The 23,806-nt window shown below is 44.2% G+C and overlaps 1 protein-coding gene across 12 annotated transcripts in view; it reads right to left on the reverse strand.

The window, feature by feature from the left end:
* LOC120742352 (transducin-like enhancer protein 3-B) overlaps positions 1 to 23,166 on the reverse strand; it is a 29,448-nt gene extending 6,282 nt beyond the window's left edge. The window contains exons 1-15 of one of the 12 annotated variants that reach the window (XM_040045627.1): positions 23,145 to 23,166; positions 21,308 to 21,531; positions 20,673 to 20,773; positions 20,430 to 20,493; positions 18,421 to 18,465; positions 12,171 to 12,233; positions 11,318 to 11,422; positions 8,615 to 8,653; positions 6,271 to 6,475; positions 5,742 to 5,800; positions 3,250 to 3,372; positions 2,742 to 2,792; positions 2,178 to 2,333; positions 1,148 to 1,286; positions 472 to 644 (exon numbers count right to left, since the gene is read on the reverse strand). In XM_040045627.1, coding sequence (XP_039901561.1) covers positions 472 to 644; positions 1,148 to 1,286; positions 2,178 to 2,333; positions 2,742 to 2,792; positions 3,250 to 3,372; positions 5,742 to 5,800; positions 6,271 to 6,475; positions 8,615 to 8,653; positions 11,318 to 11,422; positions 12,171 to 12,233; positions 18,421 to 18,465; positions 20,430 to 20,493; positions 20,673 to 20,773; positions 21,308 to 21,331 — 1,347 coding nt within the window. In that variant the 5' untranslated portion in view covers positions 21,332 to 21,531; positions 23,145 to 23,166. Of the gene's footprint in view, positions 1 to 471; positions 645 to 1,147; positions 1,287 to 2,177; positions 2,334 to 2,741; positions 2,793 to 3,249; positions 3,373 to 5,741; positions 5,801 to 6,270; positions 6,476 to 8,614; positions 8,654 to 11,317; positions 11,423 to 12,170; positions 12,234 to 18,420; positions 18,466 to 20,429; positions 20,494 to 20,672; positions 20,774 to 21,307; positions 21,532 to 22,055; positions 22,605 to 23,144 lie in introns of those variants that run through there. The other 11 variants (XM_040045630.1, XM_040045629.1, XM_040045628.1 and 8 more) reach the window with 11 other exon arrangements.
* Between the last annotated feature and the right edge of the window lie 640 nt (positions 23,167 to 23,806).

Raw genomic sequence — 23,806 nt, forward strand, 5'->3', positions numbered from 1 at the left:
TGTTCCAGGCAAATCCCTTGAAAGGCACAGACTGAGCTTCACTGCATACAGCGGAGCTTTGCACAAGGCTATAACATCCCACATGCTAATGCTAATGAAGGCCTGAGAGATTTTCAAATATGGAGATGCATTTGAGGCCAAGATTTATTTATTTTTCTCTAGTCTTTAGAATGCTAACTAGCCAACATCAAAGTAAAGGAGCTGGGCCGTCTTTCTACTTTCTCATTATGTACACACAACAAGCTGCAGCCAGCCAAGCAGAAATATTCACAATGAGTTATGGAAATGCGGAAGGAATGCTCAAGTTTCTCAAAGTCATTTTGCAAACACAACCTACTGTAGCGGCGGATAATAAATACAGCTGTTCGCGAGGGCTGCCGTTATCTAACGGGCAAATCATTATTTATTCAGATGTGTGTGATAAATCCTCATTTTCACTAATAAATGCTTTATAGAAGCTGGAATAGTTACAATTGGCGAGCGTCCGTAGGCGGCGGCGGCTGCAGCGCTCATCTGTGGGGAAATGAGACCCGGATACACGCCAGGACTCGTCAGGGATCCGTTCATCTCGTGATGACCCATCATGGCAAAGGGAGTGGCATAAGAACCGGCGATGGACAGGGGGGTACGCAGGGCTGGTGCGGCTGACGGAGAGAAAAAAAAAAAAAAAAAAAAAACCCAAAAAACAAACAAACAAAAAAAAAATATTTATAAAAACCTCATAGAAGAAAGAATCATTCATTCTGTTAGGCATCAAACAATGATTTGTTACAGTGTTGCATTGAAAATTGCATTACAAGGTTAGGGGGTTAGGAATTGGGAGCAGCTTTGGGTGAGGTGTTTTTGTCAAATTTTAAAATGAACTTTAAATGTGAAGGAGATTTTTTTTTTTTTTTCCCCTTGGTCCAATAAGACCCCAGTCAAATTCAGTTGAAATTCAAATTATTAGTTGTTATGGTGGTTGGTGCTGGGAACTACACATTTTTCCTAACAACCAGTCGGTGCTGGCTTGCCTGTGGGCCTGTATGACTGGATGTGACATTTGGATGATTTGATTACAGAAACACCTCCCCCCCCCCCCCCCAAAAAAAAACAAAAAAAACAACAAAAAAAAAAAAAAAAACCACAGTATCTTGCAGATACTCACCCAATGCCTCCATCATGCCGGACGGTTTGCCCATAGTTAGAGGCCGTAGTCCTGGAGTGGTGCTTGTTCCAGGTGTCGGCGCCTCGTTCCTCGGTGTAGGCGTGTTTGACTTCAAGCTTGGCGTAGATGACTTGTCATTCTAAAAAACAGAGATAGTCTTCAACTTTTAACCTCAGTGTGATTTGGATCCTATTACTGAAAGTTGTAAGTTCACATGTGCGTGCACATACACATGGGCACACAAACAGCATCCATACCAGAGTTCAAAATCCCCCACAGAGTCAAAAATACCCTCACTGGCAGGAAAATCCAGAGTGACAATCTGAGTGGACGGCTTGAGGTAATCCAATCTAACACTGACACTTCCATTACAGCCATGGTGTGTGTTTGTGTGTTTGGGGGTACGGATATAAACCTTTGCTTAGAAGTCAAGCTTATTAGGAGTGGCTAGACACTCAAGATGATGTCCCAAACACCTCTTATAATTAATCCAAATCCTTCAATGTTTGGCAAATGGGAGGCTGAAGAAGTGGGGGTTTAGCCTAGTGACATTATAGGTGGAGAGAGATGATGTGGATTAAAAAGCTATCCTAATCCTTAGCTTTACAAAAAACATTTCACTAACATAGCCGTGTCAGTGAACACTTCAGTATTAGAGAAAGTGGGAGTTGGAAGGAGAGAAGATGAGTTGCAGCATAAAAAGACAGAGACAGCAGTTCCCCCGCTGCTGTGTCTCTGGGTTATTTACAGCCTGAGGCCGAGGGAGAAATGACCATTTATTGGGTAAGCCATAAAGGAGATTGAGAGGGCTGAGCCATAGGGTTTGATTTCCTGAGAGTGCATCTACCCTCTGCCCTCGCAAGCCCCGCATAGCAGCTAACTGCTAAGCCTGCGTATTAGTCTTTCACACAGACATCCACTTCACTTGACAAATGCTCTTTAGTGTGTCAGTTCAGCCTCCCCTGCCCTTCCGCTGTAACCTCCTTATTTCAGCTTCTCTCTAGTCTTGCAGCATGTCCCTGACACTCACATGGGCGTGGTCCTTAGCTTTAGAGGACGGCGTGCTGCCCGAAGAGGCGACAGAGGCGGGGCTGTTGGGGGCAGCATCTTTCTTCAGGACTCGTGATTTATCCAGCCCGTTTTCAGGAGGGGAGTGAGCGGGGCTAACTCGAGGGGTGGCCGGATCCTACAGAGTTAAATGAGACAGACAGAGAGCGAGACTGAGCAAACAGACTGGAGGAAAGCCACTGGCATGTACATGTAGGTCAAACAAACCGGGGCCTCATGTGCAAACACAGATAAATATACTCATGCACGTTCACATTCTCCTTCTCACACACACATGCACGCACTTCTCATTCACCTGTCACCCCCTTTTTCTTTGTATTCTTTGTCGCACTTTCTGCATGAGTGGCAAAAGAAATACAGCAAGTAAACACACACTCATCGCACACAACCAATATTTTGATAGACTTTTTGGCAATGTGGAAAGGTGTTGAGGCTTCGGCAGACAAAAGAGAGCTGTGTTTAGTTTTGTGTGCAGCCTTCACACTGAAAAATGTGACTGAGCAGCTCAGTTTAATTGCAGTCTTACCTCATTGGAGACATCCACCACCAAGTCATCACTTTTGTCTCCATCACTGTCCTGAAATGACGGAGTAACGGGTTAGCTCACTGGGACGGCAAAAATTACAGCATAAACCAAAGTGGTCCACATTCTTGACCAGGCCAGATGTGAAGACTGAGAATGAATGAGCTACAGGGTTATTTGCTGCACACAGAGAAAAGTTCAAAATGCTAAATGTAACACTTTGCCACAGTTTCTAATATTTACATCTTCAATGAAGTGTCTTTGGGAGAACTTTGCAACCTGGCATTAATTTTAACTAATATGAAGATAAGTCTGTGGATAGAAACAGTATGCACATAATAAACTTTGCATTTAGCGTTAAGTAAGTTTCATTACTAAGCTAACTGAATAAACTCAGGTATACCCTTCCAGGAAAACCGCAATTAGCAATTGAAAGGTAAATTTTGAAACGAAACAGGCTACAAACATAATCATTTTTTATTATTTGGACGGAAAGTAAACAAACACTCACATATCTGCTCATGCTGTCTTTGTCGTCCACTTTGCGTTTCTTGGACTCGAGACCATAGTCTGATGAGCTGCGGTGCTTCTCGCTTGCTGCCCGCAGGCTGTCTGATGGCGAGACTGAGTTATTCTGCCAACAAGAACATGCAGACAGACCACATCAGTCTCCAGTTCCCTTTTAGTCTCTTTAAAACAATAAATATCCTGAACTATATGTGCTTAGAGAGCTATGAGGACATTACGGTGTGTTGCATTATGTAGAATTGCATTTTAACAAATCTCTGAAACAATCTTTCAGCACTTTAAGCTGCTGTCTTGGCAACCCAATATTGCAAATGAATGGAGTTATCGGTTGAGTGGAGCCTGTGATGTAGAGCAAACTCTTTTCTGCCAGATTGTGCCCTTCAGCAAAGTCACTGTTTTGTAGTTTAAATGCAGCAGGTGACAAACCTTGATGAGAGGCGCATGCTACCGAGCAGTGCGTTTTCACCCAGAGAGGACTCTAGTGCCCTTTCCTTTGTCAGACCAGTAACACTATTGGGTGCAAAGCTAACTGGACAACAGTCCTAGACTGAGGAAACAGCTAGCGCATAAACACAGAGAACACCAATGGGAGAGTGGTACACAAGGTGATGAAAGACGATTGAGCAGAGGCAAAGAGGAAAAAAAAAATTGAAGCATGCACACACACAAGAAAGCCAGAAACACGCTACCAACTCAAACTCAACAAGCCACATTCATAACAGTACTGCCTAACAGTAAGTACATGCAAATAAAAACAAAACTGACCACAAAAACCAAGTCTAAGGCTGCTGCTCCTGTATGTGTGCTTATCTCTGTAATGTGACAGGTCACAGTGAAAAAAACACTGACTGTAAAGTTCATGAAAATGAACTAATGTTTTTTAAAAAAAGAGGAAGCAAAGAAAGAGGCCACTAAGGGAACCTGGACCAGAGAGCAAAGTGAAAGAGGGTGCTGCCAGCAGAGAAAAGAGCCATGAAAGAGAGAGTGAGAAAATGAAGGGGAAAGGAAGAAGAAAAAAAAAACAGAAAAGAAAATGAAGGCAGACAAGAGAGCAAAACAGGAAAGGAACTTGGCAAGCAATGAGAGCATAGCAGTGTGGCAATGAGTCCTCCCCACTAGTGGGAATGCTCGGACAGGCTGGCACTCTCTCAGAAGCTGCAAACGGGGTTTTTGTAGTCTGGGCGCTGGTGTGGTGGGGTGGCACTGCCAAACAGGCCAAAAGGCAGGGGGAGAAGGAGGGAGGAAGTGTAGGCGAGAACACCCTGAGGATAGCCCACACTGTTAGGTAGCTCAACAAATCCCTGCCTTCATCAGAGACAGAAAGGCCTGGTGAAAGAGGCAGTAGGGAGGTTTCTGACATATTGGCTGACTCAAAAAGAAAGAACAGCATAGAAAGGTAACAGCTTGAAAACCTAGTGAGATAAAAACCTCCTAAATTGAGGAGAGTGTGAGGAAAAAAAAGTGTGCTGGAGGAGTTAACAACATACACTTCCACTACAGTTGCCCAACCATTTACGCTAACCAAGCAGCTTTTGGCCTACTCCTCAGGTTCAGCTGCTGTTGTGGAAGAGTTTTAATCTGGTTTGGTGCAAAGATAGACCGATAAAAATCTACTGCAGCCTGTCTGTGTATCTGAGTCTGAAGCCTTTCAAGGATTGCTTAGACTCAATAACCCTGCACTTGCCTCCAACTCCAGTATCAGATGACCTGACACAAAAGGACAGGAAGACTGTGTGCGCAAACTGGAAAAGAGAGGGAGAAGACTGTGGCGGGGAGATCAGGTAAGGTGGCGTTGGCAGCCGCTCGTCACCACATGAGAAGAGGGACGAGTTTGGGTTCCCTTCAGACATGAGTGGGTCCATTCAGGATGGTCAGTCAATGGGAACTCAATCTGGCCAAGCAGATCCAACAGAGCGTTGCACTCTGGCTAACTGAGAGCTTTAAGCTAGCCCAATAAACAAGGACCTTAACATGAGAAGGAAGAGAGACGGTGACGGCGAGAGACTGGAGGGTGAATCAAAAAATCGCTGGAAAGGAATGAATGACTAAGATAAGAATACAGAGCAGAAAAATAATAGAATTAGCAAAAGAAAAGGAGACCGGTAGATAAGAGGGGATGTAAAGAGCCAGGTAGGGGACACATGCAACCAGTAAATCCTTTAAGGTGGTTAGGGATGAAGAGAAGGAGAGTCAAAGTCGCTTTTAATTGTGCTGAAATTAAAGGAGGTTGCTGACTACTAATCCTTGCTCAGTGATTGGAGTCATTTTCCACCTGGATTAGATGGCACTGGCTTATTTGGCCAGACATAATTATTTGATTCAGTCAGCTTATACCCCTGTGACTACAGCAGTGTGTGTGTGTGTGTCCGCACATGAGTTTCTATTGAACAAAGGGCTGTCGTCTATGTAAAGACACCTAATCGCCAAACACAGTAAGCAAGAGAGCGACACACAGGAGACGGAGAGTCAACGTACCGTGCTCGACTCGCGTTCTTTCAGAGGAATGGCCAGGGGCGAGTGAAAAGATGAGGGGCCAGGAGAGAGAAAAGCAAAACACAAATTAGTATGGGTGTCACCAGGATTACTCATATCAGCAACTCAGCAGTATTGATTTTGATACCACTTGGAAGACACGTTTAATTTTCATATTTAAGATCAACAATTATTAACCTGATACCTCAATTGCTGATATGTTAATGGCTTTTAAAGCCTTAATACTAATGGTAAAGGAATGATTACAACTTATGTTGTCTTGTGTCAGAATAAACTATTTTCATGCTGACATAATCAAGGGATTGACAAGAAAAACATCTAAAATCTAATATAAAAAAAATGTTGTCACACAAGCATATGGTACAAAAACATTTAAAAACCTATATTGATGTGTTTCACTGATTAATATATTTGGCTGGAGAAAGCAGTGCTTGGCAGCTACAGTTAGCCATCATCCCTAAAATGCCATAGGCAGCGTGTTTGTTTGTGTGTGGCAGGCTTTGCTCCTCACCTCGGTGCTCCAGGTCGTGGTGGTTCTTCTCATCCTTCACAGGCAGGTGGGCTTGGCTGCCAAGAGCGCCTAGAGCCAGCAGGCCGGAGCCAGCGCCCGTCACGGGGGGGATGCCGGGCGGCTGCAGGCCTGAAGGGTGAGGGGGCAGTTGGACCGGGGGACCGTGGGCAGCGTGAGAGAGGTGCTGAGCCTGAAGCTGCTGCTGCTGTAAACAAACGCAGAGAGACGGGAGACACGACAGAGGACAAGTGGGTCGGCTGGGAAGTGGATCCATGAATGAACACACTCTGCTGCATTAGAGCTGGCTTTGACGACATTCAGTTGAAAGCCAAACAGTTTATACGTAATAGCTGCCTGCAAGTCTCCGCCAACATGTGGATCCAGCTCCACCAGGAAATAGTGTGAAATACCAATCACTACTTCCCAGAAAAACTGACAGGTGTTTGAGTATAAAGATATTCAATTTAAATTCCTATTAAAGAAAGCAAATCAGAACAAGGAGGAGCTGCAGCCACATGATATTTACCACTTGAGGCTTGAGCAACACTTGAATTACAAACTGCCCCAAAAAGGCTGTTTCACCAGCGATGTAAAAGTTAGCAAACCCGTGCAGAGTTTGCACACAGATGACTCATAATGTTCCTCCTCTGAAAGGACCCCGACCTCACGTTTGTTCTACACGTCTGGTTCTCTTTTTAAAAATCACGCTCTGCACTCATTACCACACTGATACGCTTATCACTGCAAGCTTTACAAATTGCTCATTGTTTGATGGTACGTGACCTTTATCTGACAACTGTGTTTGATTCAATAACGCGTCACCTGTGGTCGCCAAAAACGATACAACGCTTTTGTTCACTCCCAAACCGCTGTGCTTCAATCATAGCTGGGACAGTTTAAAAAAAAAAAAAAAAATCAATAGGTCTACACTTGAAAACCTCAAAACCTTTCAACACTCTGGAAAACCAAGCAAGCATGCACTCCTTCAGCAAAATGCTGTTAAGCAGAGACGGCGGAGAACACACACGGCTCCCATGACGCCCTGAATGTGTCTGTGAGAGAAGCAACCAGAGAGGAGAGAGTAGATAGACAGGAGTTAAATAGCCACTCAGGCAAGAGGGAAGCAAGTGCTTTAAAACAAGGTTAAATAACACTTAGCACATCCATCAACTGCCTCTCCAAAAAGGGAAAAAAAACAAAACATGATTGCTATTCTGCTTGCTAGACAGAACTTCAATAAGCTCATCCATACATTCATTACATAAAATGGAGAAACTAGACAAGGGTATATCTAGTGACTTCCCACATTTAAAGGCTTATTTAGCAGTTGGCCATTATTCAGTCAGCTCATTATGCCGAGCTGGACCTGAAATCGCACAATGGATATAAGCAACTGAGGGGTGGCATTGTTAATCGATATTGTACTGCTTTGCCGAGCAGCCTATTTGTTGTGAAAAAAGGGAAAAAGTGAGAAGGGGGAAAAGAAAAAACGAGAGAGAGAGGAAGGGGCAGCCAGAACAAGAAAAGGAGGGAGAGGCAGAATCAGAAAATAACAAGAGAATGAAAGAGAGTGAGCGAGGGATTGAGGCAGGGACGTCCCTATTGAGTGTGCCTAATGAGGAAAAGCGTGCAGGGATCATTATCAAGAAGCCTCATTAGCGAGCTATGGCTGAGGAGGAGGAGGAGAGACGAGGGAAGGGAGTCGTGAGGTGCAGAGAGCGAGAGAGAAGAGAGAAAAAAAAAAAAAGAGGGGAAAAAAAAAAATTTCAGAAAATAAATTGCCTCCAATTCAATATTCATGGATAAAGAGCTGGCTTCCTTTCACACTTATCTTTTTTCATTATGTGTAAATGCCGCAGCAGCTCAGGCAACTTCCACAGGAAACAGGCAATTAAAGTTAACTAGGCGAAGCTGGCTCCCTGCAGAACAGTACTGTCAGGTGGAACAAGCATCAACAGCACCAGCACAAACCAGCTGGCACCCTGGCTTAATAAGTCTGGCAATGATCGCCACATTACCCACTTATTCTGTGCTTTACAACAGTTTCGAGCTCATCGTATCTTCTTCGGTCGTCACAACAAAGACTCTAAGATTTGGATTACAACCTATGTTTGAAGCAGAATACAGCAGTGGAAGAACGGGGGTAACATTTCTGAGGTTAGTCGTCGAATAAAGAGATAACGTTCTGTCAAATGCACAACACCAGAGTCGGGCAGAGTAGAGGCCAAAAATAACCTGACACGCCCCAAGCTGTCCTTTGTCTCCAAAAGGCATCATTCCCCTTCACAAAAAACAGACATTTCATTGCAAGCTAATCATTCAAAACCCTCCTCTCAACACTGACCGTGAAGGCTGGGTAGACGCCACGAGGCGGGTGCAGGTGCTGGGTCAGAGGAGAGAGCAGAGATTCAGAGGTAGGGCTGCACCTGATGGCTATTTTTAATACAATCATTTATTTTTCCTCATTAAATCGACAAAAAGCCCCAAGTGATGAATTCAAATCGGATAAAGACATCACCGGCTTTTGTGAGATGTTAAGTCATAGCATGTGTAAATTTGGACACTGTAGTCACACTATGTAAATGTAGACACTCTTACTCTGTAATAAAAGACATACGCATAGCCAAATAAAACATGCAAAGGAGAGGAGATCGCTGTTACTGGAGTGACAACAGCAAAACTTGACGCTGTGAAGGTTTATGTCGTGTTCCGCGGATTAGCATTTACATGATACGTGATAAGGAGCACACCGGCTGTAACTGACTTGTTAACCATTATCCCAACTACAATCTCGCCCTGTGTCAAATTCATGGAAATGAGGGTAGGAACATGGAAATGAGTCTGCACCTCTGACACTTGTCAAATCAGACTCAATCATACGCTGCTTCTGGCCAAAAACTCATGCAAAATAGGGGAGAGACCAGTAGAGACCAGCCTTATGATGCTGTAAAAATTATGCTAATCTAATTATTTTTAGCCCTTTTATTTAGGAACAACTTTTAATAAACTACACTACCAAACCAGCTAGAAAATTGACCGATCAGCTTTCCTAAGGCATAATGCTACCTAACAGATTTGTTTTTATGAGTGAGGCCCACATTGAAAGAAAAACTGTTTTTGGCCTCAGTCACTAACAGCTATTAAGAGAGGGTGGGGTGGTTCTGTTACGTACTCCATACAGTATGTGTGTATGGATTCTTTACAGTCAGGTTGTCTTTACATGACAACCTGACAGTACAGCAGGTGGTGCCTGCAGGGCAAATCTCTAACTTATGCATGTCTCAAATGCACTCTCAGATCCAACTGAGGTGAACACTCCCTGAGTTTGATGCTCCGAGTGTCTCTGAGGCTCTAATGTTGAGACGCTAGAGCATCACTGCCTCACCCACCCTGTGGGGGCATGGAGATTGATCACCTGCCATCTTTTCAACCCTATAATTAAGCCTGTTTTCCTGAGTGTATTATTGTGTGTGTGTGTGTGTGTGTGTGTGTGTGTGTGTGTGTGTGTGTGTGTGTGTGTGTTTCAGGCTAGCCCTGCCTATCTTTAATGAAGGCAGGGTCAACTCCTGTTGTGGAAAGGACTTCGTTGGGAAAAAAACCCCAAAAAACCCCCCAAAAAAACATAGAAGCGCAAATAGTGGATAATTACCCTCGGCTCCTGGCTCATTAAACTAAACCGAATTTTAAAATCTGCTGCTCAGTTGACAGCCTCCTATCACTATGTAACCTGACTATCAAAACCAAATACGCATGTATGTTTTTAAGAAAAGCAAATGCAAGATCCGGGCAGTGCACAGGCTATATTTCGGAGTGGATTTTTTGGGGAAAGAGTTTCCCTGTACCGTCTGCTAGATTTAAACATCTGGGATTTTTATTTGATTTTTTTAAAGAAATAAGCTCCAACTGTTAAGTAAACCAATGTGATTTATTCGCCTACTGTTCATATTAACAGCTTTACAAATAAACAATTTAGTTCTGCTTACTTTTTTAAAGAATTAAAAGCAAAACATTGTTGCAGCTTGTCCCAATCATTTGCTCCATTAAATATTGGATTGTAACAAATAACGCCTGAAATGAAAACTTTGAATTATGATGACAATAAACAAACAAACGTGTTGCACTTTTTACCCATAGCAACAACATAAATAGCTAACTTAAGCTTGTTAAATGACATGACTTAATTATAGAAGCTGTGGCAACTATCAGGGAACAATGTAGTAAACAGTAGGGAGGAAAAAAAGATGTTCCTGTTCTCTCTATTCTTCCACAACTGTCCAAATCTTTTATCCACTACACCTTTCAAATGCTTAGTACCTGCTAAGTTCATGCTGCTGTAATCTCTGTTGTAATCACAATGGCTTGTCCTGACCTGACCACTCTTAATTCCTCGAGCTTTTGGGTCAGAGGTAGGGGTAAGCCTGTTGGCTGGGTCCTTTTATCTAATTAAAGTGCAGCCAAAGTGAAATCTGAGAAACACCATGATCTGATCTCCCAGTCTGGACTGTGTTACTATATATCAGATGTTCTTTGACTCTGGCTGAGAGGAGGAAAATCAGAGCGGAGCTGCAACCTGGTGCTGACGGGTCATGGTTAACCAACAATCAGAAATTACAGCAAAAAAAAAAAAAAAAAACCCATACTGACAGCACATTGCAAACATTGTCAACTCAAATAAAAACATAATAAACCACTTGAGACCAGGGCAAGTCTGCACAAGTGAAGAGGACATGGTGTTACTAGTTCGCATTCAGTCTAAAAACTCAAATGCCACAGACGGGTGAAAGAAAATTGCTGCAGATTAATACGCTAAGCTACTTTTATCCCCTTTTCACCCCCATTTCCCCTGTGAATCTATTGCCCTTTTCCCCGGTTATTCTTGACATGCGACACTTCGGCCAAAGCTTAGAAAGGTCAAATACACCCGTGAGCGAAATGTAGCACGCTTCAATAATCTACATATCTCTATCTGAATGCTGGTCCTCCTTCACGTATGCAGTTTTGCCTCTGGTCTTGGGTCAAATGAAGGAAGAAGAGGGGATATACACACAGTCAGAGGCAGATTGGGAAGTCCACGTACCCCGATGATAGCATTCAGCTCAGTCATTGTCACCTGCTTGGCCCGTTCAACAGCCTGAGCCACCTGCTGTTGATGCTGCAGGACACATAAACAAAGATTAGATCACTGATGGAGAAGAATAGTTCCCCGCCTGATGGTTCATTTAGACATGTAGACACTTAAGCTTGGGGGGCCTCCATAATGCACGATAGTCATTTAATGGCACTTATCGTCAATAAAACAACACATCAATGTACTACATAGCACTCAACATAATAGGAGAATCTTCTATTAGGTAAAACAATACATAAAAAAATACTCTGTATTATATGTGTTTTATGTATTATAGAAATGCAGGTCAGAGTGAATCAAAGGAACACTGAAACTGAAATCTATTGTCTGGAGGTTTGCTGCTTGAGGCGTTTGAAGGTTTGCTTTCATTTCATTTCCTTGCGCATTAATTCTCATCTCAGTTTTCCAGGAAAGCCAGTTCCTTCAGAAGAACTGATTTATGTGTTTATGTTTGACTATTTGTTCAATGTTGACAGGATGACGCCCAAAATGGGCGATATTTTTAGAAGTGGTCAGTAGTTGTTTGACGTTTGAGTCAAATACATTATTTAGTGGGCTAAAACTGTCAATTTAAAAAAAAGGGGGAAAAAAAAAAAAAAAAAAAAAAAAAAAAAAAAAAAGGGTTTCCTCATTGTTATGTGCAGTGAATCATTGTTGTTCCCCAGAGATTATCTGCACAATAGTCATCGTCACAACTACAGTAACAGCAGAATGTGAAACAAATGAGTCTCAGTCTCATCCCTGAAATGCTGCTGGCTGGGTTGACACTCACCTCTTGTGACAAGAATGGCATGATCTGAGCCAGAATTGCATTGAGGCGCTTGGCAATCTCAGTCTGTAGGAGAAGAGACAGAAATGATTAGAATGACATCCTTCCAGCATACTGCATGCCTCAGACAACAGAATAGCCAATAACATAGCACTAAATATTGCAGTGTCCATCCGGACACACCATGTATTTCTTAACTAAACTGGGACCGCCTTAGAACAAATTTGCTTCCCCCTTTCTCCTGCCTCCATTAGGCTCAGGCCTTATTTCATTAAGGCCTGAAATATGCTAATACCATCTGGCTGGAGAAAGCCTAATGAGGTCCATACTTCATAATTACGGCCCATACAGAGGGGGGTAGGGCGTGCTGAAGCAGACAGGTTAACTCTGGCCCTATCTATCAGAGGCATCTTTGGTATCGACCACAGAATATTAGCTGGCAGAGTAAGCTGATACTGGAGGGCTCGCCATACATGGAGCACTTTACAGTGCTGCATTTGGTCAAATGGATATGCTGTGCTGCCCGCCTACCGCACTTGAAGGTCCCTAGACATTTTGCCCAAGCCCATTTCCTTTTTTTTTTTTTTGAATCTGCACTTTCCATAGAAAGAGATGAGGAAGATGCATAGGAGAGGAACACAAAAGTAGAAAGCAGAATAAAAGAGAAGTGGTGGGGTATGTGTGGGGGTGATGAATGGTGAAGTGAAACCCTCTGATGTGACACTAAGGTAATGTGGTTTGACTGGACTGGGGGAGGTGAACTAATTGATTCTGAGAGATTAGGGGTGGAGGCCCAGCAGGTGTGTGTGGGCTGAAGAGGTCCTTCCCGCCGTTTTATACGATGCTGCACTTCACTCATTTTCTCCCTTAACCTTGTTTGACTGTGAAAGGGGGGGAGGGAGGAGGTGCCAGTAGCTTTCTGCACAGCCTCTGAGTCACTCTTTTCATTCTGGAGGAGGGGGGAGAAACGGGAAAAGAGGGAGAGAAGAGGAGGAGAGAGACCTTTGCTGGCCTGTCAGGAATTATCTCACAACCCCCGTCTGACCTCAGACGCACTGTGCTTTCTCCCCTCCTTCCTCCTCCAAACGCTTCTTCGCACCCCTTCACGCTAATCTCCACTACTCTCTCTGCCCTCCCTCCTTCCTCTTCCTCTCATCTCCCCCCTCTTCTGTTGCTGGGGCAACACTATCTGGCACGGCTGATCGTTATGTAAATTGGGCTGGGGCTCTGACCAGAACAGCCTGTAAAATCATATTAGGCGCAGCACAGAGGCAGGTCATTAAATTGAATTTTCGGCCTGTCGATCTGATCAGCACGGGAAATTAATGAGGGATAACTGGGAGACTGGAAATGGGGGTGGTGATGGTGGTGGGGTTCTTCGGAGACTCATAAACCATCATCATTAGCGGAGGCTGGATACAATGACACATGGGTAGGGTGAGAGTGTTTCAGTATCACACCACTTCTCTGGAAATGGCTGCAAGGGGAGCAACATGGGGCCTGTAGAAACGACGGTGTGCTGATACACTCGGCTATTAGAGCAACCACCATGCAAACCCTCCCTCACACAGAAAGGCATCCATTTGTTCGGTGCAAATCACCACTTCAGAGCCACCACTTTTAAGCCAAAAAATAAATAAATAAAATTCACCGAATTCAGGTGCACCTTTGCTTTTTTTGAGTTGTTTAGTACTGTGCTAAAAAACACAGATTTCTCTCAACAATTCATTCTGAAACATGAGCTGAAGCACCAGGTGCTTTGAGAGCTGAGCTACTTAAATATTCCCAAAACCCATGGCTTCCTCTGAAATACCCCCCACCCCTCCTCGACTTTAAATATTACTTTGGAGCCAGGAAATAAAACAATGGAGCAGACTTCCTTTGCATCCATTTCTGTTGTACTTTCTGGGCCCAATTTATTGCAGTGTCACACAGGAGCGTCGATTTAAGAGATCATGAGGGCAAACACGGCTCACATGTCAACCTGTGACTGTAAACCCCTCAACCGAATCGCTGATACTGTCAGCTACATCTCATCCTTCCGTGTCGTATTTAGTCACTCAGCTCTGTTCAGACAGAGTTCATGCGTTAAGGAGAGCAAAACAGGCAGATGGCATATCTGCACGTCTTTTTGACAGCCAGCCATTCTGAAGGGTTAAAATAAAAAAACAACAACAACAAAAAAACAAAAAACCTGCACACATTGATAACAAATCCAATGACTTGCAGCGCTCGTAACGACTCCCACTTTACTTTGCAGGCACTATTTTCCACAGTGCTTTTAGTGGCAGAGACGGGCACTGGAAAGAGTTTACTGTCACTTAAAGCCACTGAAAACAGAAGCCTTTGAGCCGGCAGAAGCTTTTCACTGCAGCTCCACAATTACAGGTACTCAGGGTTGTCTAGTAGCACCAGAGTTTGGAGAGGCTCTCACTCTCTGTCTCCCTCTCTCTCTCTCTCTCTCTCTCTCTCCATTGCCTGCCCCCCCCTGTCAATGGTGCGTTGAAAGCCATTTGGCTGTTTGTCGCTCCAGGCATTAGCCCCCGAGTGGAGAGCTGAGTCTCTGACGAGGATTCAATTGGCGAGGAAAACAAGTGGCATATGATGGTGGGGGGTGGGGGGCGCAGAGATGGCTGTTTGGGAATTATCTTCTCAGCCAGAGCAGAGAAAGAAAGAGGCACTTAGAGGTATCTTGTTCATTACAAATGCATGAAGAATATTTTGCATGTGCATGTCATTCTATTTTGAGCTCACACACACACACACACACACACACACACACACACCCACCCTTTTCTGCAGGGGGAGCATATGGAAACAGGTTGTTTTCCAACAGATTACATCTGATTTTGTTAACGCTCAAATCATCAAATACACAACATTTTTTTATGCTTCTTATTTCTGAATTATGTAGTTGACATGTACACACATATTCATGACAGGCCTGTTATCAGCTGGTTTGAGCGAGCGCGCACACACTCATTGTGTAATACTGTTCTTCCAGTCCTTCTAGCCTGGCTATCAAAATAAAGCAGGTCTCTCAGCCTCCGGTAACCTCGTCAAGCTCCCTTGAGACACACACAAACACACACACAGTGTGTGTGTGTTCTCATAGTCAGTTTGTTTTGGCTTTGAGAAAGATCGGCCATCATCACCTTGGCAAACAATTCCAGGAATCCTGTATAAATTATTCATTTGCACAAGCTCTCCCGTCTCCCTCCCTCTGCTCCTCCTTTCACCCTCTTCCTCCAGGAAACGGACTTCACTCTCCTTGACAAAGCACTTTCTCTGTTTCCCTCATTCATTCAACAAGTGAGGAAATGGATATGTGGAGCAAATTCACAAAATGGCTACCCAAGGTGCAACTAAGTTAAGCAGCACAGTAGAAAAATAGAGGAGTTTATTCATCAGGCTTTCTAATCGTGTGGCACTCACTTTGCCAAAGAGAGAACATTTGAGAGAGAGAAAAAAAAAAAATAATAAAAAAAATCAAAATGTAGGCAAGCGTACGAGAGATAAACAGGGACCACAACAGAGAACAGAGGGAGCGAGAAAAAAAAAAAAAAAAAAAAAAAAAAAAAAAAAAAAAAAAAAAAAAACACAAAGCATCCCCCACCACAAAGTCAGCAGGGCACGATGCTGAGGCAGCCTAATGAGCTGCGCTAATTAAAATCACTTATTGACAGCAAGCGAGGGTGATTACCTCCACCCTGCACTCTTTGCCATCATAAGAGACACTGTCAAAACAAATTACCCCCCGGCAGCCGCACAGATCCCTTTCATAGCAACTATTCAGCTCGGCAGCAGCAGTAGGGGAAACTGTGTATCTGCGGGAACTTGAATTGCAGTGTTTGTGTGTAAAGACACAACTGGTGCTACCATGTAAGGGATGGGGAGTAGATATTTATGTGCGCCCCGTGTTTATACCTATTCCCCCTCTCTTTTCAATCGCGCTCTTAGTTTATCATTTCTTTGCCACACTGCAATAAATCTTCAGCACAAGCGAAGTAATATGCCTGCCTGCATCCAATAATCCAGCCTCCCTCCGGTCGCACCAATAACAGGGACAGCTGAGGGGCGTCTGTTTACCACTCGCTGATGTCACCACAGACACTCGTTCACCAGGGATGGGAGAGAGAGTGTGAGTGTGTGTGTGTGTGTGTGTGTGTGTGTGTGTGTGTGTGTGTGTGTGAGTGTGTGTGTGAGAGTGAGAGAGAGAGAGTGTGTGTTGGGGGGGTCATGCATTATTCAGAGATCTCAGTCGTCTCCACCGGGCTTATTGATAAACAAAGGAGATGCACAGGAGAGGACAAGTCGATTAACCCATTTAGCCTGAAGGCCCTCACTTCTTTCCTGTCTCCACCCCTTACCCCACCACCACACCCCTTTTTTTACCCACTTGTTTTGTCCACCGCCACCATCATCTAACCACAACAACCAGCTCCACCCCCACCCTGCATCACTACAATCTCCTTGTTGCTTTACAGAGAAACGCTCAGCAACGTGAAGGAAGGGGGGTGGGCAGCTCCACGATAAACTGTAAACACACCTAGTAAGCGCGCATGCACACACAGAGACACACACACACACACACACACACACACACACACACCACGTGCCTACAGAAAATGTCTACGCTTGATGAATTGCGCAGTGTGCTGCTGTTCCAACTGGGCTACCCTCCCACTGATGCCATTAACCTTCTGGATCTGAGGGCCATGAAGCCTCCACCCCACCCCTCTCCATCTCTCTCTCTCCCCCTCTGACAGACTCCCACTCTCATACATCATATCACACAGCTAATGACACAAGGACCATCATTCACATCACATCGTTGGGGCGGCGGGGGCAGAAAAGGGAGGAGGGCGCAATGAAAAGACATAAGGGCGCCAAGAAGAGGTGGAGAAGGAGAATTAGGGAGGCAAAAGCGACTGAAGGAAACAGAAAGCAAGTGTGAATCAGAGCAAATGGAAATGTAAGTGCAGGAAGATAAAAAGGGGGCAGTCTGGAGATTATGTTCATCTTTTGTTCTTCTCCTTTTAAAGTAAACAGAATAAAAACATTATGCTGATGTGATTTCACACAGCTGACTACAGCCTCGGGTCACATTGTTAGCTAAACGGAGCGGTTTTGCTGTGCTGTCTTCAGGTGCAATCTGACTTTTACAGAGGGTTGATTCTTTATTTGGGCCTCTGGTGACTACAGTATGTGTGTGATTACGATATCTTACTCTAACTATTCCAAAAGTTCTCTGGCATACAGTCCAGATCAACCTGTGCGTGTATCAAAACTCATCAGGTGAGATTTCTCAGAACAAGTACAGACATCTTACAGGTAGAAGTCACAACTTACAGCTATTTTTATTCTCTGGATTCATGTTAAAAAAACAAAAACAAACCTAGAGCCCAAACTAACATCCTGAGGGAATAAATTGTGTCCAATAGCCAGTCCAAAACACCCCAACCCCACTGAAAACATTATTCATGTTAATTTTCTAGATTTGCAACTCTATAGTATTATAGATTTTTTAAAAAAACTAACAAAAAACAGGCCATCAAAGCGCTGCTGGAGTTACTCAACTTTTTGTTTCTTGCTAGAGGACTGTTCAGTAAGTCAATTCACTATTGACTACTTCACTACTATCCCATTATCGGGACGGTTTCCACAAAACAAAACAGAAAAGCAAAAAAAAAAAAAAAAAAAAAAAAAAAAAAAACACCAACCTGCTTCAAACAGTCTGGACATGACAGACCAAAGATCAACTGGAAGTACACCAACAAATGTGGCCAGCGCTTCTAAACCTAACTCGACGGTAACGTGACATGGAGTGAACTGTGGACATTTTTGATACAGCATGATGCCCAGTACTGGGTGGCAGCTGAACTAATGAGCTTTTAGCTCAAATGGCACTTGGGAGGCTTGGAGAATAAAGCAGGCAACGTATGTGCTCACTCACACACTCAGAAAAGCAAACCGCACACACGCACCATCTTCTCAGAATTTGCGCCAAATACTTCACTTTAATCTTATCAAACCATCCACATCAGGCAGCGTGCCCTTCGTGTTGTTTAGCCTGTCAGCGTTTTCACTACAGGAAGCCAGTATGTGTACGCTCTCAGAAGCATTTAGGGATGAGGGTAGAAACTAAGATCAGGTATGCATGTGTATGTGTTTATATTCTTAATCACTAGGAAGGGATGGGGGAGGGGGGTGTTTTGGCTGTACACAAAGCATCTCTGATATGGCTACATACCTGTTTGTGCATCTCAATGTTAAGCCCGTAGGACATCTCATAGTACTGTAAAAGAACAGAGAGAGAGCAGAAAAAGACATTATAAACTTAAATGAATTCATATGTTGAATTAATTAGAGACAGATGTTTATCCATAATGACACCATTCTTAATTGAGCAAAACGCAAGACAGTCCTAACTGCTCTAGACTTTTCTCTGAACGCACAGAGAACTCGTGCAACAAGACAAACAGTGGTTAACTGGTGTGACATCTTATCGGTCCCCTCAAGCACCCAAACAAGAATAAAAGAAGTCAATCACATGTAGAATAACAACTGAAGCGCGGGCGAACTGACATTAGCCGACGAGGCTGACATCTCAACGTGCATTTTTCAGCCGCGGCAGACGCTCGCCTGGCTGCAGCGCCTGTTTACTTCTACTTGGCACGGCCTCGTCTTTGAGCGCAAACCCCGTCCAGACAGCAAGGAGAAAGCCAATACTATTATTGAAAACAACATTATCTGCTGCTGATTGCCAAAAAAGCTTGCAAGCCCACCAACAGATACAAACTAAAGCCTAGTAGTTTGTCTGCCTTGTTTATCAAACACACAGCAAACAGCTTCCATTTATTGTAGCTACTCCCACCACCTTCTGGTTCCTCACAGGGAAAATAATATTTAACAAACGTACTGCTGCGTTTGGTTAAAGTCATTCCTTTCATGTACAAACAAGATAAGCACGCACATACACAAGTGTGAGGTCTAAGTTACACAACTTGTCAGATAAAGATTGTTCTTTTTTTCTCTTTTTTCTTGCCATGCACACAATGAAGCCTTTCCTGTATTAGCAAGAAGCTTTGAGCTGGCTTGTCTTTACAGAGGCACAGATTTCTTTGTCTCCCATTTGATCATCAGAGAGCTCTGAATTGACTATAATAAGATTTAACTGCACTATTGGAACTGTTTTACATTTAACCCTTTGCAGCACTTTGATAAGCATCAAGTATTATCTCACTTCTCAAGTGTGGTTTCCATTAAAAGGTGAAAGCTCTGACACATGCAGTGCACAAAGCAAGCAAAATGACATGCAGCAAGTACGCAGGGTCAGATTTTTAACTTCCTGCTCTCTGACTTCGAACGTGATTTAAGCTGCGACTAAAAGCTACTCATCTAGTAAATGCCCCTGGGTGTTTTTGGTGATGTGAAACCCTTACAGACACATTTTGAACTTGCATGCTTTTGAGTTTATAATCAGAAACAATACAGAAACATGAGAACATTTCTCATCTGACAAACTGTGATCAGAACATCTTTAACATTTTTGAATGAAGGGGGGGGGGGGGAGAGAGAGAGAGAGAGAGAGAGAGAGACCTAAATCCATTACTTACTTTGATTATCAAAAGTAAGTTTTTTCCATTTTCCATCCATTTTTTTACTAATAGAGAGATAGATTTTACTGATATTTCAATAACAAGTAATTATCCAACAAGTAGTTCATTATCGTTGCAGCTGGGAGGAAAAACACACACAAAGTCTCCCAATATGTGAGAAATCTCTGGGTGTGACCACATGGCTCACTCTGGGAGAGTTAAGATTTAAAACTTTCACACACACACAGGAAGCTGTCTGATTCTCTCACACACACACACACACACACACACACACACACACACACACACACACACACACACACACAGCCGGCAGACCAGTCATTAACCCCCAGTGGGCCATGCTGGGTGTGTTAGGGAGGGGCGGTGGAGGGTCATAAAGAGGACCCCAGAGCCACTGAGAGGAGGGGTAGGGGGGGTGGTCACACCCCACAATCAATAGTTGGACGTTTGACCTCGGCTAGAGTTTCACACCCCCTCCCTTCTTATCCCATGAAAACTCAGACGTGAGTCAACAGTCTTAACACAGGCTCTACAAAAACAACCAGGTTCTTTTCAGCACCTGTGACTGTTCACCACCTGAGGCGAAAGGGAGGAAACGCCATTCAAATCCTGTTCTCGGCTTAATAGCTGTAGTACTCACCATGACGTAGTGACGCTGCATCTCCGTCTTTTCGTTGGCCAGTTTGTCGTATTCTACTTTAAGGCTGGGTGGAGAAGAAAAAGCATTGCGTTTGTAAAAAGGATCGGTACACCGCTGCAAAACGTTTGGTTTTTGTGCGCCACGTTATGATTGCACAAAGCTACAGTAAGGGAACAAAACATCAACGGCTTCTGCTTCATGTTTCCAGGAAGCCGTTGGTTTTTACAGTAGTCTAGTCATTACCTGTGGTACTGGGCCTGCAGGAACTGAAATTCATCTTTGATCCTATCGCAGGACTCTGCTACTGTGAACTTGAAGCCAGGCTGCCCTGGCTGGTGAGGAGCCTGAAAAGTGTGAGATTGGAGATACCACAGGTGTAAATAACATCATCACATAGCTGAGCTCTCTCTCGCCACCTCCTCCTCTCCTTTATTTTATTCTATTTTTTTTGATAACACCCCCCAGTCCTTTTTTAATGGTTTGTCTTCTCATTTCCCTTGAGTCTTGGACTGGCAGAGGGAGCTGCTTTCACTCAACTTGTGCAGTGACAGAGATGTGACTTTATCCGTTTGCCATGTAGAGTCTCTAAATCACACAGTGCTGTTTTTTACTGCACAATTAACTTTCAGGACTGTAAAAAGAAAAAAAAAAAGTGATGATCTACTTTACGAGTTCAACACAATCTCAGATCTTGTTTCCAATAAACACCACCTCTCCGTGCCTCTCCTTGCCACAGTGAAGCCCTCAGCAGCACTGATGCAGACCATAAATAGTAAGGTGTGGATCAGCAGCTTCACTCTGACGAGCTAATTAGGCCATTTTGAAGGGCAGCGCTTCTGCATCAATTTACAAGCAGCGACTAAAGACGGGGGACTTACCGGATGCCGGCCTTGTGGATACATGTCTAGTCTTTTTTTCCACACGGGAGTCGGTGTGTTGTTTTTCTCGTGCTTTCTTTCCGTAATCCCAGCGAAGGTGCGGTAAATCCCCGCCACCCCCTCCCCGATATGCGCAGGATGGCGGCGGACAAAGCCTCGTTCTCGGCTGCGAGGCGCACACTCAGAGCCAGCCCAGCGGATGGATCAGCTCCTTTCTTTTGTACCTAAACAAACAGAAAACAGCTGGATCACGTTCACAGCGCCTGAAAGCAACACGAACGTAGAGCTTTATGAACTCTCCGATACACCTTGTGCAAAATGCAGAATAAAGTAGTTTTGTTTTTTTTTGCCCACTAATTCTCTGAACGTGTGTACCACAAAACATAAATCTGTCGTCTAGATGTGCAAAAGAAAAGAAAGGGAAAAAGAAAAAACCAAGAGTGGCAGCAAAATGCGTTTGATGCCACGGATCAAATAAATCCCAAAGTTTAGACTTTTGATCACACCCGCAACGACACGATGCGCTTTTTTGGGGCTTTTTCCTCGTAAATCTAACGAGTCGTCTTCCACTAGAGGGTAAAGAAAACACGCAACTGTTGTTTTTGGTGGTCCTGGAAGATCAGAAAACAAGGAGCTGCTGCTTTCAAAGTCGGCTGCCATAAAGCCACCGCCACCACTACTACCACCCGTCTTGTTAGTGGCTCTCTTCATGTAACCCCCCTCTTTTTTTCTTTTTCTTTTTTTTTACCTTTGTCTCGACTGATTCCTCTCCTCCTCTCCTCTGCACAGGTAAGAAGAATGTATATGAAAAAAATATTATCCACACGAAGCTTAATATCCGGTAATCTGTAGCGTTCACCGCAGATTTGATAAGAGGGCGGACAATTGTCCGTCGTCGTTTCTGTTTTTCATACACTTCTTTGCTCTTCTTTGCCCCCTTGAGAGTCCTTTAAAAGCCCCGGTGATTCCCGAGACTGAGAGCGTCGCTCGGTCCGCTCGGACGCTGGAAACCCCTCGACTGGGACGAGTTTTTGACCGCAGACAACTTCAAAGAAAGCCTCTGTTAGATCCAGTAGCAGCTCGAAACTCTTCCAGTAAGTCCAGGGATTATTATTTTGCGACTCAAGCGGTTATTTTTTTTTTTCTTGTTTAAAATGTCGGCCGTTGTGAAACGCACCGCCAGCCTGCAGTTGGGTACCCAGTTCCTCTGCCGCGCGCTGTACCACACACAGACTGTGCACTGACACGAGGACCCGACTGCCGAGAGAGGGGCCTCGCGCTAACCAATTGGGTTCTCCGGAGGAGTTTAGCGCCGAAGACCAATCACGGCGCGTCAGTCCCACGTGGGGTTCACAGCACTGTCGCGTTCTGATTGGGCCACGATATGTGACCTCGCATGTTCGCCATTTTGGATTTGAAGTGACATTCGGTGCGTTCAACAACTTGTTCAAAACAAAGGTAATAATTTATATGTCCGTGCACTGCAGCGGGTGCCCGAGTGTTTCACAATACTACACGGCATGTACCAACGAGCTGTACAATTTAAAACGAGTCTCGTTCTCAAATAGAGAAAATAACCCACCCCAAAAATAGAAGGGATCATTTTAATAAAAGCTTTCGCCTTCAAAATCTGCTCACTATATGAGCAATTATAACTGAAGCTGGCGTGACCCTGAAAAAAAAGGTTATAGTTTGAAGCTTGACTATTTCACTGCGCTCTCGGTTGAAAAGGAGAGCTAGAGATGCCAAGAAAAAGAAATACGTCCTATTTCTGTGCCAAGAATAATACGAGCTCATAGAATTTCATTCAAGACTCGAAGTGCGCAGATGTGAATACCCCTTCATCTACAGCAGAGTGTCCTTTGAGTGACTTGAATTGATCGACCTATTTCTAACGAGACCTCAAGCATCTACAAGCTTTCCTATCAGCAGCACTAGGTAGGCTACAACACGTCTGCGCCTCAGCCTATCACGTGTTTCTCACTATGCCCTGCCCCACGTGGGTCCCCTCTTTCCCTCCACCCCCTCTCCCTCCACTTCACCGCCTTTCATCCAATGATCTCGCAGCTGTCTTCCTGCGCGGCTCACCATTGGCTAGGGGCTGGAAAAGCTGTCAGTCAGGAGTCCTTGTTGTCAATTAAACCCACGTTGGGTACGGCGCTGACAAATGCCTGTGCTACTCTCCCTCCTGCCTGCGAACAGTGCCTGGAATGGCTGCTTAATTAGCTTCGAATGGCTTTTCCTTTCAGCTCAAACAATCTGTCACTACCATGTGGTAAAAAGAGCCCTGCATAAAACAAAAGCAGGAGAAAAAAAAGCCAGTAGGGGCTAAATATCAGTTTGATTCCCCCCCCTCCCTCTCCTCTTCAACCCCTCCATGAAAACATTTGCTGCAAAACAAAGCTTTTACCTCGCTCAAACACTGGATTCTCTCACTCATCTGCTTCTGCTCTCATTTTCTTCTAAAACTGGATTCATTTGTTTACCTGGGTGTCCATT

The sequence above is a fragment of the Simochromis diagramma genome, unplaced genomic scaffold (assembly GCF_900408965.1).
Source record: "Simochromis diagramma unplaced genomic scaffold, fSimDia1.1 OVJJ01000079.1, whole genome shotgun sequence".
NCBI lineage: Eukaryota > Metazoa > Chordata > Actinopteri > Cichliformes > Cichlidae > Simochromis > Simochromis diagramma.